The sequence below is a fragment of the Cyprinus carpio genome, chromosome A18, assembly GCF_018340385.1.
Source record: "Cyprinus carpio isolate SPL01 chromosome A18, ASM1834038v1, whole genome shotgun sequence".
NCBI lineage: Eukaryota > Metazoa > Chordata > Actinopteri > Cypriniformes > Cyprinidae > Cyprinus > Cyprinus carpio.
In genome coordinates, this window is record NC_056589.1 from 18,840,876 (window position 1) to 18,859,529 (window position 18,654).

An 18,654-nucleotide genomic window follows, 5' to 3' on the forward strand; every position below is an offset into this window, starting at 1 on the left:
TAAGGTCAGTATTACAGTATGCCACAGAATTCTGCAGATTTTGCCATAAAATCACAGCACTGAAAATTCTAATATAGCTTGTAATGTTGTAATTATGTCTCCATTTTTTTTTTCATAAGAACAGCAATATAGCAACAGACATTTCTTCACTCATACAGTAAAGATGGGAACGGATGAAGATAATCTGGGAGAGTTGCCACATGGTCTTCCTGCTTATGAGACTGTCATGTTAATTAGCTTGGGCACTTTAGCCACGACATACTGACTTGGAAAGAACATCAGTTCAGACTCCATTCAGGACCAACCTGGGCCGAACCCAAACTCTTCCCTGACCACCTGCTCCTTCCAGATTTAGTGCTGTCAAATGAATGACATGCCAATATGGTATCTATGGAAAAATTGGAAAAAGTCTTGCCTAGATGGAAACATTATGAAACACAATGACCAAAAAAAGGCAAACTTAAGGAGAGACTCACCAGGCACAACAGGTTTTTTTTTTTATTCATTGGTCAATTTTGAGAATTGGGGCTATCTGGCTTTTCATAAAGTGCTGTTTCAAACTAGTGGAAAGAAAATATTCAAAATACACTTTTAAGTGTTGTTTTTATGGCACTTCATCCATTTAATTTACAAGGTATATATTTAAAGGCCTTTTTCTCAAAACATTTAGATTTTTTTTCTCCACCTCTCCACCTCAGTAGCATTTAGTGTATATACATGAAAACTTTTATTTCTATCCATATTCTGAAGGTTTTTACAGAGGGGTTTATTTATTTATAATTTGCCTGATTTAAATGCTACAAGTGAATTCAGGCACCACAACATTACAAATTGAATTTAAATCAGGAGAAATGTGCATGCACAATTAAATATCCAATAATGGTAATCCAGTATCAGAAGAATCACTGTATATCATCGAACTGTATGAATCAATCCGATAGAACTGAGCCTGTGTGTGTGTTTGTGCAATATGAGCAGAAATAAGACGGAGAGCAGAGTGAGAGAAGGAAAGCAATCTGAGAAAAGCCTGTGATTAACTGATGGGAGAAAAAGTGCCATGTGCAAAGCAAGTCTTGCAGAAGTATTGATAAATATGCTCATAAACTACAGCTTGGACAGCACGCTCCAATCACGGCTCTCCCTGCCGGAGCTGACAGTTAGTATGGCCCTTTTATTGTGAGCCGAGTCAGCTTTATCAGTGTCTAGGGGAAATTTAAAACTAGTGCCAGTGTTTGAATGTCACCCATGAAACAGACCTCTTCGATTCAGAACTGTGGTGTCACTCGAACAATATCGGCATATTGGACAGGCCAACTCTACAATAAAACGAATGTGAACGATAGGACAATTGAGATCTATATTAATAACCAACAATAAGGAGCTTTCCTTTACAACTTTTTGTACTGAAATGTCAAATGGCATCTAACACACCTGCTGAAATGCAGACAGACTAAGATCAGACCGCCACTATTCCAAAGAACCTCTGGATCTGTTTGAATGATAAATCCACAGAAACAGAAATGTCATTATTGCTTGTTTGATTTGGAGAAATTAACTGCATGACTATTTTATTAGCACTGAGAGGATGAGGAAAGTGAGATGGGCATTTCAAAAAGAATCATATATTGCCTTTCTCTCTGACACAGAAAAAAGAAAAACACTACAATTAATTTGTTACCATATCTCCAGGCACCCTCTAACTCCTTTTTCTGACTAAAACTTGGGAACGCTTTGAGGAAGACCTTTTTTCCACCCTCTCTCATTAAAAACTCACACATTTCTTCAGTTGCATCATGAATACGAGACTGTTGTGAGTGTGTGGTATGTGCTGACTTGGCACATGAATGGCGTTGTGTTGTTTTAGTGTCTCTTAAGAGTGGTTTCATAACCAACTCACTGGAGCTCAGGCCCAAATCTCATCAGTAATGGGAATGTGGAGTTCGTTGATACAGAAAGCCCATGGGAAAGCCTGTGAACCACATCTTTGACAGACTTTAACTTTGCCTTTGGCAATTAGACAGCACACAGAATGGTAAATGCGGATGTTTTGCGTGATAATGTAGTTGGCCACCATGTCTGCACCACAAAAGAGATCCTTACCAAATTGATTTATGCAATGTTTGGAAAAACAAACCCCATGATGAATAGAAGCAATAAAGAAATTTGCCACATAGACCATTAAATAAGTCCTCAAGTAAACCTCTTCTAAAACACTGTAGGAAAATAGTACTGGAAGTGTGGCGCCTCTAATCTATGTGCCAATTGTTCTAATGGGGGTAATACTGCTAAAGTCAGTCTTTTGCTCTCACAGACACTCATGTCTCAATGGAGATTTCCCTGAGATGTCCACTGTCTCCATTTCCTTGTGAATCACTCATTGATACTAGGGCAGTATAATATTTTTAGTCATTTTAAGTTATCATAGGTGAGGTGTAGAATGTAGGGAGTTATGCTGTCTTTTAAGATACCTCCTTTTGGCCAAATTCACATGTATGCGTCACAAAGACAAGGCAATCCCAGAATGTGATGTGCTCAGTAAAAAAATACAACAAAGATATTGGACAAGATGAAGAAATTATTAAAAATAAACATTTCATTACATTTTAAAAAGTATGGATAATAATACTTTAAATTATACCTAAAAACCAAAAACCAAAATGCGTACTTGACTTAAGTTAATATATTATTTTAACCAGTATTTAAAACAAAATGCGTTCTTGTCTTAGGACACTTTTTTTTATCCACTTCAAATGTTGACTACTATATATTTGGTGTGTGTATGTGTGTGTGTGTGTGTGTGTGTATATATATATATTATATATATATATATATATATATATATATATATATCAAAAAATTATATAAAACATTAATACAAAAAAAAAAAGTAAACTATTATTATACCCAGTATTTATGTGTGCTACTGTTCAAAAGTTTGGAGTCAGTATGATTAATTAAGAAATTAATTAATACTTTTATTCAGAAAGTGACAGTAAAGAGATTTATAAAGTTAGTAAAGATTTCTATTTCAAATAAATGTTGTTTTTTGAACATTGAAATATCTGTTGAGCCCCAAATCAGAATATTAGAATTATTTCTGAAGGATTATGTGACACTGAAGACTGGAGTAATTTGCCATCATTTGCCATTACATTTTTACAATATATTAGAAAACAGCTATTTTAAATTTTAATAATCTCACAATAATACTGTTTGTACACCATTTTGGCTAAAAAAATTATGCATAAATAATTAATGCAACCTTGGTGAGCATGAAAGACTTCTATTTTAAACATTTTAAATATCTCATCGACCCCAAACTTTTCAACTGTATAATAAAGTCCTTAACAGTTTTATATTTTTATGCCTATTCTGCTGTAGAAGGCAGCTCTCTGTGTAAGAAGTAAACAGCAAGACAGCTCGCAAGGGTTTGGAACAGAGCTTAAAAAAACAAAAAAAATAAGATTCTTGCAAAAAAAATATCACTCATACGAATTAAGAAACAACCAACCATTTCATCACAACCCTGTTCAAAATGTCTCATCACAGCTGGTTCTGCTCATATAAACAAATGCATGCTGCATTTATACTAATGCTTGGAAACATAAGTGGATTCAGTATGTAAAAGTAACTTTTTTAAGTTTTGTGCGACCGGGTTTTTCCAAATTTACATTATTTCAGGCTTGAATTCTAGTAACACATCTACTGCATAAGTGCATACTTAACTCTATAAACCCTACTGTGTTATATTTGATACACAAGTTTTTAAGGCCTCTTAATTATCAACATGATAAAAATCTTGTACACAATATTCTACATGCCTTCTGTCATCTGACTGATACAGTGGTTTAAACAGTGGCTTTTTTTTTAGCAATTATTTTAATAGTCTTTTTGAAACAATTGCGTGTCCATGATTGACTGTATCTTGAAAGGTTTTCAAGTGTGTTGGAAATAGCTGGAAACAGATGTGATCACCTTACCTGCACCTGTGTTGATGTTCCTCATGCTCTCCTTTGCACTGACTCTGTTGTTGGGAGGATAATCTGGCACTGGGGCCTCATAGCGCCTATCTGGGACGCGTGGGCTGGTCTTACTAGGGTAGGATCTGGGTCATAACAGGGAGATCAAGGACAAGGAATACAGATGCTTAAAATATTTAACTGAAATCAGCTAAATATTTAATTTTAGTAATTTTACTAGAAATAGTCATCTTTTTTTTTTTACTTAAGCAAATCCTTTTCAAATATATGATTCCAGCCCAATAATCAATTATATAGACTGCTACAACAAAGCATCCATTTTCTATCCCATACCCATGTGAGATCCCAAAACTGCTCTATTATTGTTATTGTTTACAAGCCATTTAAATCCTGCAATTACTGTAATGTAGTCATAAAGCATTTGCTAAATTGAAAGTCTACTTAAGTTATGGATATATTCATGTACTAATGTATGTTGATGAAACTGTGGAACACATGCTTTGGGTCATGGTGGGACATGCTCTATTTCTCACCCCACTGATGAATGCTGCTCATCAATGGCATCCACAGCACTCTCTACAGAGTTTAGCAGAGACTGGATCTGATTGGCTGATTCCTTCAACAGGAAACGGGTCACAAACTGCTCAACATTAGATCCACGTTCATATACCTATAGTGAGTGAGAGGGAAAAGGAGAGAGGAAGAGGAGAGAAGCCAGACAGATAAGAGCACATCAGGACTTTTGTGAGGATCTTAAGCATGTATATTTGATGAAGTTCTGTTTGAGAAACTCTAGTGAACTTTGCTCCAGCTTTAAGTGAAACATCCAGAGGTGCAAATCTCCAGAGGGACCCAGGGGATAAACATATCTGGAATGAGCTCAAAGAAACAAGAAAAACAAGATGCAGTTCATGTAAGTAAAAGCTTAAGGCAAGTTAAGTTCTGAAAGCTTGCAATGTACAGGACATTAGAGGAGCCAACACTCATTGATCTGGTGACATTTCGACCGCTTCCCCAAACACTCAAGGTCTGTTTTACACAGTAGAGGCATAATGTCACACAAGGGTGTTGTATTGAAAGAAATACACCTTGAAGGTGTTAAAGACTATGGCCCTGAAGTAGCTTTAGTGCTGAATTTTAATCATTATTATTGCACATATGAACACATGGATTCTGTCAAACGCTTGCAGTCGCCACTGTGTAGTCTCAGTTTAGAGGTTTACAATCTCTCAACCACAACTGTCTCATCTTATTTGCAATTCCCTTATGTTCTTGATCGTTGTCCTATCTTGATATCATCGGGATGGCAAAACAACCCACAATGAAGCAAATCTTGTGCAGCAGCCAAGACTGAAATCCTGGGCATTGTTAAAAACAACAACAAGAAAACAGTCTTTCACTTGCTCAGTCATTGTCCATTGGCACTGATATTATGCACTGATTTGCAGAAAGATCGTCATGGTCAGCATTTTAACCAACCCTGGCCTTCACTACTGATCGCAATTGAATATCCAATTGGAAAGGCAGCATTGGCAAGGGAGTACAATTGGACTGCAGTGCTGGCCTCTGTAAGGTATCTCGTAAATTATGCCGCATTGCCATGCAGACTTAGGATGACTGTGTATAAAAGACCATAACAGAAAGAGTAATAAATGAGACTGGGAGCATTGACACTATGTAGTGCTCCATCAGTCCAAGAAAAGAAAGTAAGTGACTGAAGGAGAGGGGTGAATGTGCGGTTATGTTGCCTAGTAGTTAAATTTAAGGGCTGGAAATGAAAAGCTCGCAGGTTTGATCTATGGCTTAAGGGGATAGTTAAACCAGAAATTATATTTCATAATTTACTCAACCTCATGTTGTTCTAAATCTGTCTGACTTCTTTTGTGTTCCACAGAGGTTTGTTGATTTGGACCACACTGACTATCATGAAATGGACGAAAATATCATATTTTGTGTTCCACAGAAGAAAGTCATACAGGTCTGAAACGACATGAGGGGGAGTAAATGACAGAATTTTCACGTTACGGATGCACGATAGATACACGATATATATGTACACTTCATTGTTGTGTTGCCTAAATTCACATTGAAAATGATTTTTAGTGTTTTCATTTTTAAAAATAGTATAAAATATTACAGGATTTTAATATCAGCCATATACTGCAAAATATTAACGAATTTTAATGTCAGCCATATATTGCTTATCAACAATAACATGAAAATAATTAATTTAGTATCAATGAGATTTAAAAAAATATATTTTGAATCAGTTTTTATTTTTTTTATTTTCCATTTTCATTTCAATTTTAGTTAAAGTTTTAGTATTTTTTGTGTTTTTGTACTTAAAATGATTGTGTCTATGTGGTTATAGGCAGTTTGATTTAGTTTAAAATAAATTTAAATGAGTTATGTTGCCTTGGAAACTACCTAAAATATATATTTTTTTTGTTTGGTTTTTGTTTTTAATTCAAGTAACAAATTTTTTTAACAGTTTTAATTTTAGTTTCAGTTTTAGTTTTAGTAAATTATAATAACCCTGATACACTGTAGCCCTGTTTGCTAATATAATTTTTGTGACATTGCATTAAAAAGTTGGTAGTGTGGTGATAAATAAAGATTCCTTTCTAAATGGAGGATGCAAGTGTTTGTCATGACTAACTGCCGAACAAGGAGCCTCCAGGTAGTGACGATTGTGGTTGGGAAGATTCCGAATGATTTATGCTAACGGTATGCCAGGTCAGCAGCTCTGCACAGCATTTTAGTGCCAAAGAGGGCCTTAACACACATCAGCAAGCACGGATGTAGGGCTTACTGTCCATGCCAAAATAAACATGACTTCTCAACATAACTGGCAAAACAAATAACTTTTCAATCCTGCAAAATGCTTTAACCTAATGACAGCAATGATGACATTAGAAGTAAATCAAGCAGTAAAACAAATAACCTGAAGATAATCAGAACTCTATATAACCATGACAGGCCTTTAACGAGGTATGTGTTTGACTTCTCAGGACAACACCATGCTTCCAGCGAATCTAATGATTTGGTGCACAGACTGCACGAGTGCATAAGGATATGGGGTTTAAACCTCGGTTTCATGAAATATTCATTCTTCTCTATTATGGCTCCAGCAACACAAATACCCAACCACAAATGAACAAATGGTCTGTCACCCTACTGTAAAATATGCTCTAGGCACTTATGAAAGTGTGACTGATAAGGTGAATTACTGAATAACAATGAGTGACATACTGGACTGAAGCATCCCGAGACACCTGCGCTCAAGCTGAGACCTAAATAGTCGTGAAGAGCATTATATGTGATGCGCAAAGACAGGTTTTCCACAAAATAAACAATGGCACATACAAGATGAAAATACCATCAGGGACTGAGGAAGAGCTTGTGAGAAATTATTTAATAATTGGAGATTTTCCACAAAGAATATACGTCTCCTTTGGTAAAAAAATAGCACTGACACCTAACATTTTTGTCCTTTGTAGAGCAAGCATTAAATATAATGAGCGTGGCAAATGCAGACAAGTGGACAGTACTGCCACTTACGCAATATTTCATAGTTCAAAGGAAAACCGGGTAACAAGAAACCCTCATATCAAGCTTAATAACCAATGCAAACACACAACAAAAAAACAAACCCAAAAATAAAACAACAAAAAAATGGCATAACAAATGGTGGGACAAGTAATTTGTCTGATTTGTCCCAGGCTCTTTAAATGCAATTTTGCATATCACAAAATGTTGTTGCTAAGAAACATATTGAGTGCTGTTGCTAGGATACAATTAATTGGTTCATGTCTGAACAGAAAATGTCTAGTGTATTTTAAAATAGATAAAAGCTTACAGTTATCCATATTTATAACATATTTATATATGTAAAAAAAAAAAAAAAAAAAAGTTAGTCACAACTTTGTATTTGTTGATGAGGCTCCCTTATAAGGATACACAGATACTGTGCCAGATATTTATACAACATACAAGCATCTGTTCATCTCCATTATATTCTAACCAATACATTAAATTGCTATTTAACACATTTTTTTTTATTTGAGCACCACCATAACACAGTAATCATTGTACCAGTCTAAACTTTAAACTTTACAAACACTCCATTTTGAAAAGCTGTATTTTACCATTCAGTGCTAAGTAAAATGATATTTTAGATATATTATAAATTTATTTAAAATAAATGTATTAAATATACTATCATATTTAATATGTAGTGCTCCAGAGCTACTCTTTCTCTTCCACACTAAAAATATAAATATATTTAAAGCAACTAAAATATATTATTATTATCAATTTGATGCACGGAGGAGTTACTCAAGTCATGTTATTTTGCCCTTTCATGCAAAATAAAAAAGGATATTTAAAATAAATGTTACATCTAATATTATATTAAATTTAATTCACAAATAACGTCAGTTCAGGTGTGTGATTCTTGTTCTCCAAGTGCCAAATGAAAAGAGGGTTAAACAGTTCTCTAGAATAAGCCGAAAGGGTAAACAACTTGAAAAGAAAAAAAACCCTTCCAAAATTACAGAGCACAACAGAGGCAGGCAAAGGTTTTCTCCCACCTACAGTCTAAACCTGCGGCTCAACCTAGTTAGACAAAGCTTCCGAGAATTGAGAGTAGAGATTCAATCACAATCGCATTAGCCAAGCCTGAAAACAGAAGTCATGGCATAATGCAGTTATTCAGCCAGGGACACATCCATTCACAAGCCCAAATCACAGTTGCTGAGACTTTACAAAACCAGGATTAAATCCCAGTCTGGTAGAAAATGAAGAGATGAGAACACAGACTTCCTATTGAAGAAGAAGGATGATTGAGCTGTGCCTCCATTATTGTTTGAGAGTGTGTGGGAAATGGGTTGTTCAGTGCTACAAGATAAAGGCTTACACTTTGATTTCTGCTGTTTGCTGCAGGTGTCTCAAACATCTTTCAGTGTGATGCTGAAGGTTTATCTAACTTTGGACATCACAGTTTCAGGAAGCCAAGCCTTTTGGGAGGCTTTCATCTGTTCCAGCTACTGCATTTTCACTTTCATCTTCCCCAGAGAGAACAGTTTAACCAGGAGTCCATTGACAGACTTCGACTAGGGTTTATGTCCTTTAAGAACAGATAAAGTGTGACACTGCAGCTGTGAAAGGCAGAAAATGTATCCTTTTTAGAGACGCATAGTCATGCAATCAGCTATTTCATGTTTCTTTGACCCCTCTGCAGTGCAATCTGACAGAGAAAGGTTGGAAGTACATTTATAGTTTTCAAGACTGTTCTTCCAAGAATTCAGTAAAAAATATTCCTATGAGAAAAACATCAATTTCACCTTTTAAATGCAAGTTACACAACAACGATTATGTTCACAGTAACTGTTAGTGACTTAAATTGAGTTGATTTAGTCATGCTGGCAGAAAACATAAACAGCAAATATCGTTTAGTAATAAAAAAGAGCATAAACTAAATTTACAGAGGCACACAACGATAATCTTAATTCCCAAATATCCCTATCCCCACGTGAAAGAATTTACTTAAGAGAAAACACCATATCATAGATCTTTATTCACAAACCTTATTAGATTGGATCACTAACTACACGTCAGTCAAATCCTCTGTGGGTTTGACCTTTATGGGTTTGACATTTAGATTCCTGAAGGCATCTCTAGAGGATAGGCTTTATGGCAGGTTTATAAGGGGACTTGTATAAAGAAGTTAATTTCTAGTTTAACTCAGAGAGTGCACAACAACAACAACAACCAGCGATTTTTTATTCACACCCCACAGGCAGTGGGAGGCATCTGAGAACAATGTTATTCTCGAGCTGCAGCCACCACTAGCAAACATGCACAGGGCTTCTAATTATAATCGCCTCTTGCAGAGTTTTCCAGGCAATTTTAATCAGGCGGCTTGATGCTGGAGAATTATCATCACAAAGACAGGACTCGGTGTAACAGTGACAGCCTTTGCTTTCGACACTGAAGAAACACAGGTCCATTGATCTGTGTCACGGTGGGAGCGTTTCGTAACCGCACTGATTGAGACAGCAGTCAGGAAATATAACTCTCAATTGCTCCCACAACTATAACCAACAATATAAACCAGGCAAGTAATACCATGTTCAAAAACCATAATCAGTGTCTTATTCAGCCATCTCTTCTTCTTTATCCACAACACAGGAGATAAAATTACACAGGTTACTGTCAATGAAAGAATGGTTCGCCCTATCTGTCATAATTTACTCATGTCGCTGCAAACTTGCATGACTTGCTTTCTTCCACAAAGCACAAAAAAAAAATCATTTTGGAGATGCCGGTCCCACTTTTCCATGCAATCACAATGAAAAGCACCCTAAAGGTATCAGAGGTAATCCATATGTCTTTATTTAGAGTCTTCTAAAGTCCTGTAATATTCTTGTCTGAGGTACAGACACCATTTTAAAGTTCACAGTTAAAAAAACATCTGAAATTTTCTGAGATTCAAGATGTAGGTTTGTTTCTTCATCAGAACAGATTTGGAGAAAAAATTTTGCTCACCAATGGATCCTCTGCAGTAAACAAATCCTGACAGAATAAAAATCTAAAAAAAACATAAAAACAACACAGAAAACACCAACCAATCCATCAAATAGAACAATTATAATAATACAAATAAACAAATCCATCATTAAGACCTCAATTGCTTCTCCAGTGAAAAAGTCATGTGGTCTGAATCATGAGAGAAATATGCACAGATGCACTAAACAGTCCAAAACTGTTCCGAACGTATGTACAGTACACTTTTCAGGTGTTTTTGCAACCTTTTTGAAGTTTGAAAGCTCCAGTATATTATTAAATATTTCTCCATTTGTATTCTATGGAAGAGAAAAAGTTTTGATAGAAGTTTCATTTTTGGGGGAATTATTAATTTTACTCCACATCACAATACAGAGGAGGAGGAAGGGCCACGCATAGACATTGTTCTTCACACAGGCAGTGAATTTCACCAGTAATGATGCTTAATAAAAAGATTCAGGCAATAGAGCTCACGATTCTCCAGCCATAAAACACAGTCAGAGACAAACAACTAGGGCAGTGGACTGCAGTTCATCATAAAATGCAGCGGAGAGATTTATAGAAGGTGCTTTAGAAGTTTAATGAACAAGTGAGGACAAACACTGTGGCAGCACTTAGCTCTCACAGGGCAGGTGCAGGGCTCACCGCTGGCTAGAGTGCATGGGCACAGGCTGCGATTCACACACTAGCAGTGGAGAGATGAGTCTCAGGACAGTAATGAATGACAGACGGGAGTTCCAGCAAAATGCCTAGAGCTTCACATGCCTGTGAAATTACCACTTCTCACCACCGATACAGGAAAGAGTTTGAGATGGAAATAGCGGAACATATTGGAAGGGCAGCAGCAATCTGCTGACTGTTTAAATCAGCGATGTACCTAAATTAAAATTCTTGGATGTAACCCAAAAGCAAAATTGAGGGTACACTAAGCCGGAAAGCAAGTGCCTGATATTTTATTTGCTAGTTTCATTGGCTAAATTATTATAATATTGGGTTATTCTGCTGTGCCGTCTTCTTGATAGGTATCACTGTGTGAATAAAGGGTTAATATCAATGTGCCTAACCACATACCAACAGTCACTCATTTAATGTTCAATAGAAACAGAATTAATTATAAAAACAGTTATCACTAGCATTGTACACAACCATTAAAAAGTTTATGGTCAACAACATTTATCTTATCAGAAATACAGTAAAAACATTAATATATTGAAATATTACTGTAATTTAAAATCACAGTTTTCTTAATATACTTAAAAATGTTATTTTATATACTTAATATATCTTAATATACTTAAAACTTTAATTTATTATAGTTAATATATCTTAATATACTTAAAAATATTATTTACTGCCATTACTGCAGTTTTCAGTGTCACACTGCTTCAGAAATCATTGTAATATGCTGATTTGGTTCTCATGAAACATTTCTAATTATTATCAATGTTTTTTTTTTTTTTTTTTTTTTTTTGTGGAAACCATGAGATTTTTTTTTCAGAATTCTTTGATGAATACAAAGTTTAAAAAGCCGCATTTATTTTAAATAGAAATATTTTGTAACAATATACAGTATATGTGTATATCATATCAATGCATATAACTGTATAATGAATATTAAGTAGAATTATAATTAAATACATTTAAAAGTATTAAATGTATTAAAATGTAATACATTTTTAATCATACATTTCATTTTTCAGTATGATGATAATCACATTCATACAGTCAAAATATGGGTATTACCAGAAAAAAAATGATGTTTAAAATGCAACACATAGTAACAATTAATGAATTAACCTATATTTTATGGACCAGAATGCCAGAGCAGATCATTTCTAAAAAGAACATCAATGCATATCTTTAAATTGCAATTATTTAAATACTTCCTACCATTTCAATTCAAATTCCAAATAAACTTGCATGGAATGTGGCCAATTCATCTGAGGTTCTACTACATGAATGGAAAAGGAATATTTCCTAAATTCTTCATTTTGCTAGATTTTCTGCATTGGAGATTTGATAAACCAACCACTGTACCCCCGTGATACTTCAGCAAAACAATGATAATACTATGAAACACTTCCTTACACTGGTGACAAATGGATTTTAAAGGCACTCTCATGTTACACAACACCATACTTCAAGTTATGCCAAAGCAGAAAGGAAAGAAGTGTTTGAAAAGCAATTCCATAACATACAGCAGCTTGGTACATTGAGCCAGGCTCATTAGCACACAGCCTGCTCAAGGATACCATTATGGTAACATGCAGAATCTGAATTCCAGGCTCGCCGTCTCATAAATATTCAGTCACACTGTGGAGAAAAGCAAGGGAGGAAAGAATGAATCTTCTTATTGTTTGTGCAAGTATTTTTTTTTAATCCTGTCCCCAGCGCTAGGCATTTAAATGCTCTAACAGGCCAGTAAACAGCCTGTACTGTATATGACAAATGTACTGTACATAGCAAGTGTATGAGACTGAAGCCCTGCACACTAACTGAATCAGCAGCAGCAACATTTCAATAAGCCCCAAATTAAATTATCTTCAAGGATAGTGGTAATGCACCATAGTAGGTTCCAGAAATCCGAGATATCGTCTCTGTATACTGCAGATTTATGTTCTTGAAAGCATTTCTAGTTTAAGGTCCATGATGCTTTGACACTTTTGCACTCTCATATTGTTATTATTATACCCATATGTAGACTATAAAGCAAAAAAGTATGTAGACACCTCTTTTAATTTAGGTGTTCATGTCTAAATGGGACCAAATTTCTGCAAACAACATATAATGAAAACCCTTCATGAATGAAGAAGTTGTTAGAAAGGACCAAAGGGAAACTAATAAATTGAAAGCTTAATAAGCACTTATAGGTGTAGCATTCAGATTTCCACATCTTTTTAGCAATATAACATAGTTCATTATCATTAACATCTTATTAAAAGCAACTACATTAAATACGGTAACAGAGTTCAATTCTTAAACTACAATAACAGATTTCAAGGCAATCGGTAGAATTAAGTCAATCATTTTATTATTTACATAAAAAACATCACTAAGAAAACCCAAAGTCGCACTATACCAAGCTCTTCAAGCACGCCATATGATGTTTTCCAAAATAACCCTCAAATGGCATAAGTGGTTTCCAGGGAAACTAGGTAACTGGGCTGACACTGTGCAACCTGAAGCAAATGTGTGCAAGTGAGGGTGACTGAACACAGGAGGTGTGTAATATATAGGCCTGCACTCGACTAAAGATTTTTCTGGTCGACTAGTAGTCGTTCATTTTAAGCATTAGTCGACTAATCGCACGTTTAATAATAAAACATTTAAATCGATATATAACGATCTGTCCATCACGGACTGCGTGACCTCACCACTTCCTGTGGATTTTTTTTTTTTTAATTTCCACGACTAAGTGACTAGTAAAATTTTGTTCAACCAAGCCTCTTCTCGTTGACTAACCTTTAGTCGACTATTAGGGGGCAGCCCTAGTAATATATGTCTATAATATAAAAATGACCAAACCCCCTCACCTCAGGTCAGCATGAAATGAAAGGGAAGAGAAATTCTGTAGCATCTGTAGCTAAGAAAACATTAGTTTTAGGAAATGTCCTTCACCTCTATTTGGGACTACAGATTTTCACAGCAGGGGTCTATGAGAAACTGTATGTTTTGACCAAGCTTAAAGGGTCATGAAACCCCCTGTTTCAGCACTGGTTACTTCTCACCACAGTTTTAAAAAAATGCAAAAAAAATGGGCGTGGTGCACAGGGGAGCGGAGGAGGGGGAAGAGGGGAGACAGACAACACACACAGCTTCGCGTTCAGACAGTTTCTGCTCCCATTGAGTTAAAAGCACAAAAAAATGCCCAGCCATTTGCACTCTGCATCAAAAACATATATATGAACGCGCTGTTGCACCTCTGATAACTTTTAAGGCTTATTCTGTGGCGATTATATAAACCTTTTGATGGGTTGTGTCAGAGTTGTAAAAATGGTTATGCTCACCAAGTGAATAAATCACGTTTGTGCCGAACTCTTATTTCAAAGCAAAAACAAACACTCTTCTTCGAACCATGAATGTTTCTCTCAGTTAATGTGCGCGATGTCATCTCACAGTCTGAAACATCTGTCATAGCAAATGAACACATGCTGTTGTGAATAATTAGTGTTAATTAATAGAATAATTAATTAATAAAAAGTGTCTGTTCATAGTATAAGAACACGCAGTCTCATGAATAATTTAATAGACACCGACGCATCATTGATATACTATAGCCTATTGCCACATCACAAATTAGTAGATTTTAAAACCGGAAGATGAAATTAGTGCAAAAAATCGTAAAATTAACCAGTTTTCTCCAACAGTTAAAATTATATCATACTAAAACATTCTCCTATAATATGCAAAACAAAAACACCTCCTAAAAAATCACAAAAAAAATACTCTGGTTTCATCACCACCCAAAAAAAAAATAAGACAAAGAAATTTACTTCTATTTGGTATATTAGGATAAAAAGTGACAAAAAAAGTTTGGAAACTTGAAAATTAGATTTTTTTTAACTTGCATGAAGCACCTATATTCATAGAGTATACAGTAGGTACAGAAAATAATACATTTAAGTTTATTGCAAAATATTCCAATATATAGCCAACACTATAGTTCAACACTAAGTTTGGGCCCAGTAAGATTTTTTTTAAATAAATTAATAATTTTAATCAGTAATGATGCATTCAATTGATCAAAAGTGACATTAAAGACATTAATAATGTTACAAAAACATATATTTCAAATAAATGCTGTTCTGTCAAACTTCCTATTCATCAGAGAAAACAATCTATTAAAGTTTCCATAAAATATGAAGCAGAACTGTTTCCAATATAGATAATATAGAATGTTTCCTAAGCATGAACTTACTTTTTAAAATATAATAAAATAGATAACAGTTATGCACTGTAAAAGAATTTGATTATATTGCTGTTTTTACTGTATTTTTAATCAAACATATGGAACCTTTGTGAGGGCGAGCTTTCAAGATAGAAAAATAGAAAAAAAAACTGAAAAACTGGTATAAAACAGTCCCCAGTCACCGTCTATACCTGCCAAAATCCCTTCCTGTAAGCATAATTACTGTTTGCCATGTGACAGGCTCATTAATATCAACTCTGACATCAAACAAAGGCTTCAGAGTGCACTGCACAGCCAACCTGTTCAAAACGTGACAGCTCCCAGCTTGGCATCCTAATGAATTTCTGCATTTACATTTTAAACAACAGAAACTCCCACAATAACTGTTTTTTTTTTTTTTATCCACTGACAAGTGTGCTCACTTCAGTGCATGAAAAACTCACGTAATTGCTACTTGAAGCAAGCTGAAATGAGCTGAAAGACATGCAACTGAACTGCACAAATGGAAATGATTTGAGAAGAGATGATAAGAAATTTAATCTATGTAAACTTCTGTCATTGTTAAAACTGCTAAACCCAAATCTTAGCCTCAAACAGAAAAAAGAAAAAAACTACAGGGAGTGAATTGAAGAGTGAGCGTTCTCTATTTGAAGACTTAACAAGAAGCACAGTGTGTGAATGTCTGGGCAAAGTCCAAGTGCTTGAACTAAGCAGCAGCTAATGAGAAGAGCTCATTAAAACCGTGTGTGCAGGACAGGCGAATGAAAGATGAAATGTGTTTAACGAATTCTTGCTTTTCTTTTGTTCGTATCATCTTTCCTCCAATGGCATCCTGCTTTAGCCACCTCCAGTTGCTAAATGGCCAATTAAAAACATGTTCTTGAAGTATTAAGCTTCAACACACTATGGCACGGGTGATGATGACTCTTTTGCACTTTTGAAAAACAATTGCCATTATTTATTTGCATGATAGGATTTTGTTGGGTGGGATTTGGTAAAGACACTTCTGTTCACTTCCTGCAGATTTGACTTCAGTAAATGTTGAACCTTTTTACTTTCTTTTCAGTTGAAGAAAGTACATAACTGTAAGGGTTTTTTGACATTTTAATTGGTATCATTTGTGCTATCCACAGATCAGGACCATTCAACATTAGTGAGAGACAGAGAAAGCGCACACCAGGCGACTGTATAATATAGTCCATCTGCCATTCTATATGTGCGCTCAGTGATCTGTAGCCTGGCTGCTATTTTGAACATGTATCTTTTGTATGTTCTCAGGAAATACATTGACACTATGTTTTAGACTTGTTCTGTTCACTCGAAAATACACAGAAGACAAGCGGCAAGCCGGTAACGTCAAGATGATGTGCGAACGACAAAGCAGTTGCTCGTACAGATAGCATGAGTCCGCTGACAGTGGGTGCGGGTGTTTTCGTCTTAGTCGGTGGCTCTGATCTACTTCCTTTGCTCTCTTGCTCTGACAGGTTGAGACAGAAAGAGAGAGCTGTCCTCTTTTCTGACATCAGTGCTCTTCTATTGAGCTCATTTGTTCAGTGGGATGTCAGCAATTGTGGTTGAGAGACTTAATGAGATGCGAGGTTGAGAGAAGAAACAGAGAGAAGGAATCTTTCATTCTACAAGCATTCCCAAAAGACAAACTGCAAAAAAACGTGCTCTGAATAGGCCACAAGAGTATGTCAATGTTATGGAAGAGCATAGATGATGCTTAATTTTGGCAGTAACAGTAGAATTTTTATTTATTTTTTTTTTTTGTGGAAAAAATAAGTACAGAGGACAGAACAATAATTGGTCTGTGTTACTCTTAATAAAAATAAAGTTATTAAGTCATTAAAAAAACTATTATAACTAAATATTATTTCCAATAATATGTTTTATTTTTTTCCCCTAAAACTATTATTTATATAGATTTTTAAAATATTGTATTTTTTTGTGTGAAAATCTGAGAATAAAAATATCATTTTAAATTGGTTCTGTATTTCACTTATCATATACAGTACTTGCAAAAACATAAACATAACCTGTATCACTATTTTTCATAAAAAGGCAATATCAGTTGATTGATGTTAGTATAGTGCAAACCAATAACCAGTTTTTAACAACAATAATAATTAATAATAATAAATAAATAATAAAAATAACCTGTATCAGTGTTTATAAAAAGGCAACATGAATGAGCAAACTCAGAGCAGGAAAGGAAAAAAAAAACTGAGTACAGCAATTACAGACTGCTTTGATCGAGGAGAGATCATTGCTGTCTATAATCTATAAAAGATATTGGCCATCAATTTACCATGGCATAGTTAAAGCATCTGATCCTATTAAAGACTATAAAATAATATTCTAGTCTATATACAGCACTTTAATAATCAAAATCTGCTTTATGCATCTGGGAAATGGGTTCATTTCATTTCCACCATTGTTTCAATAGAAGTGTGTCCCTCCATACACATTAGGCACCACTAAAAATCTACATAAGCTACAGTGCAAATTGATGCCTGGTGTGCAAGAACATGAATATTTCATAGGCTGTATGAAAATAACACATTTACATTAATAATTAGCAGCAGCCTTTAACCTTCTCCAGAGAACAGAGGACTATTTTTTGAGTAATGAAGAGGCGTAAGGGGACACTAACACTTATCAATATCAATGCCTTTGGCAAACATCGCTTTGATTTTAGGTTATTTGATTATCCGCCCTCAGACAGACATCAATCTCATGGATCTGCTACTCAGCTAGTGGAGGGGTTTGAATCTCCAGAGATGTGGCAGTAATGGACAAAACAGTGAATAAACAAAAGCTGTAGCTTATGTTACTCAGTGTAATGTCAAAGGTTCATGTAAGGGGGAAGAGAGATTACAGAACGCTGCTGTCACTCCAGTCCAATCACATACACTAGCCGCGTTTCCACTGTCGGGCCAAAAGCGGGTGTGCTAGTGCGTGCCAGGGCCAGTCACGTTTCCACTGTCACTTCCGGTGCTTGATCATGCCTCGTCGGTGCTTCCTCGGGGCCAATGGCCCGTTTTTTTTGGCCCGACGAAAACCTTGGGCCAAAGCGGGCCAGCTGGGTCTAGAGGAGTGGTTATGAACAAAGGCGGAGTTTCTCCGCGTCTGAAGAGCGTCAGCACCTCAGATCATTTCATAAAGCTACAGCTATAACACCAACATTAAAAACTT

At 35.4% G+C, this 18,654-nt stretch overlaps 1 protein-coding gene across 2 annotated transcripts in view; it reads right to left on the bottom strand.

The window, feature by feature from the left end:
• Nucleotides 1-18,654, bottom strand: part of LOC109109321 (N-terminal EF-hand calcium-binding protein 2-like) — a 75,792-nt gene that overhangs the window by 14,212 nt on the left and 42,926 nt on the right. For both annotated transcript variants that reach the window (XM_042775247.1, XM_042775246.1), the window contains exons 6-7: nucleotides 4,514-4,650; nucleotides 3,981-4,105 (exon numbers count right to left, since the gene is read on the bottom strand). In XM_042775247.1, the coding sequence (XP_042631181.1) occupies nucleotides 3,981-4,105; nucleotides 4,514-4,650 (262 nt within the window). The remainder of the gene's footprint in view (nucleotides 1-3,980; nucleotides 4,106-4,513; nucleotides 4,651-18,654) is intronic.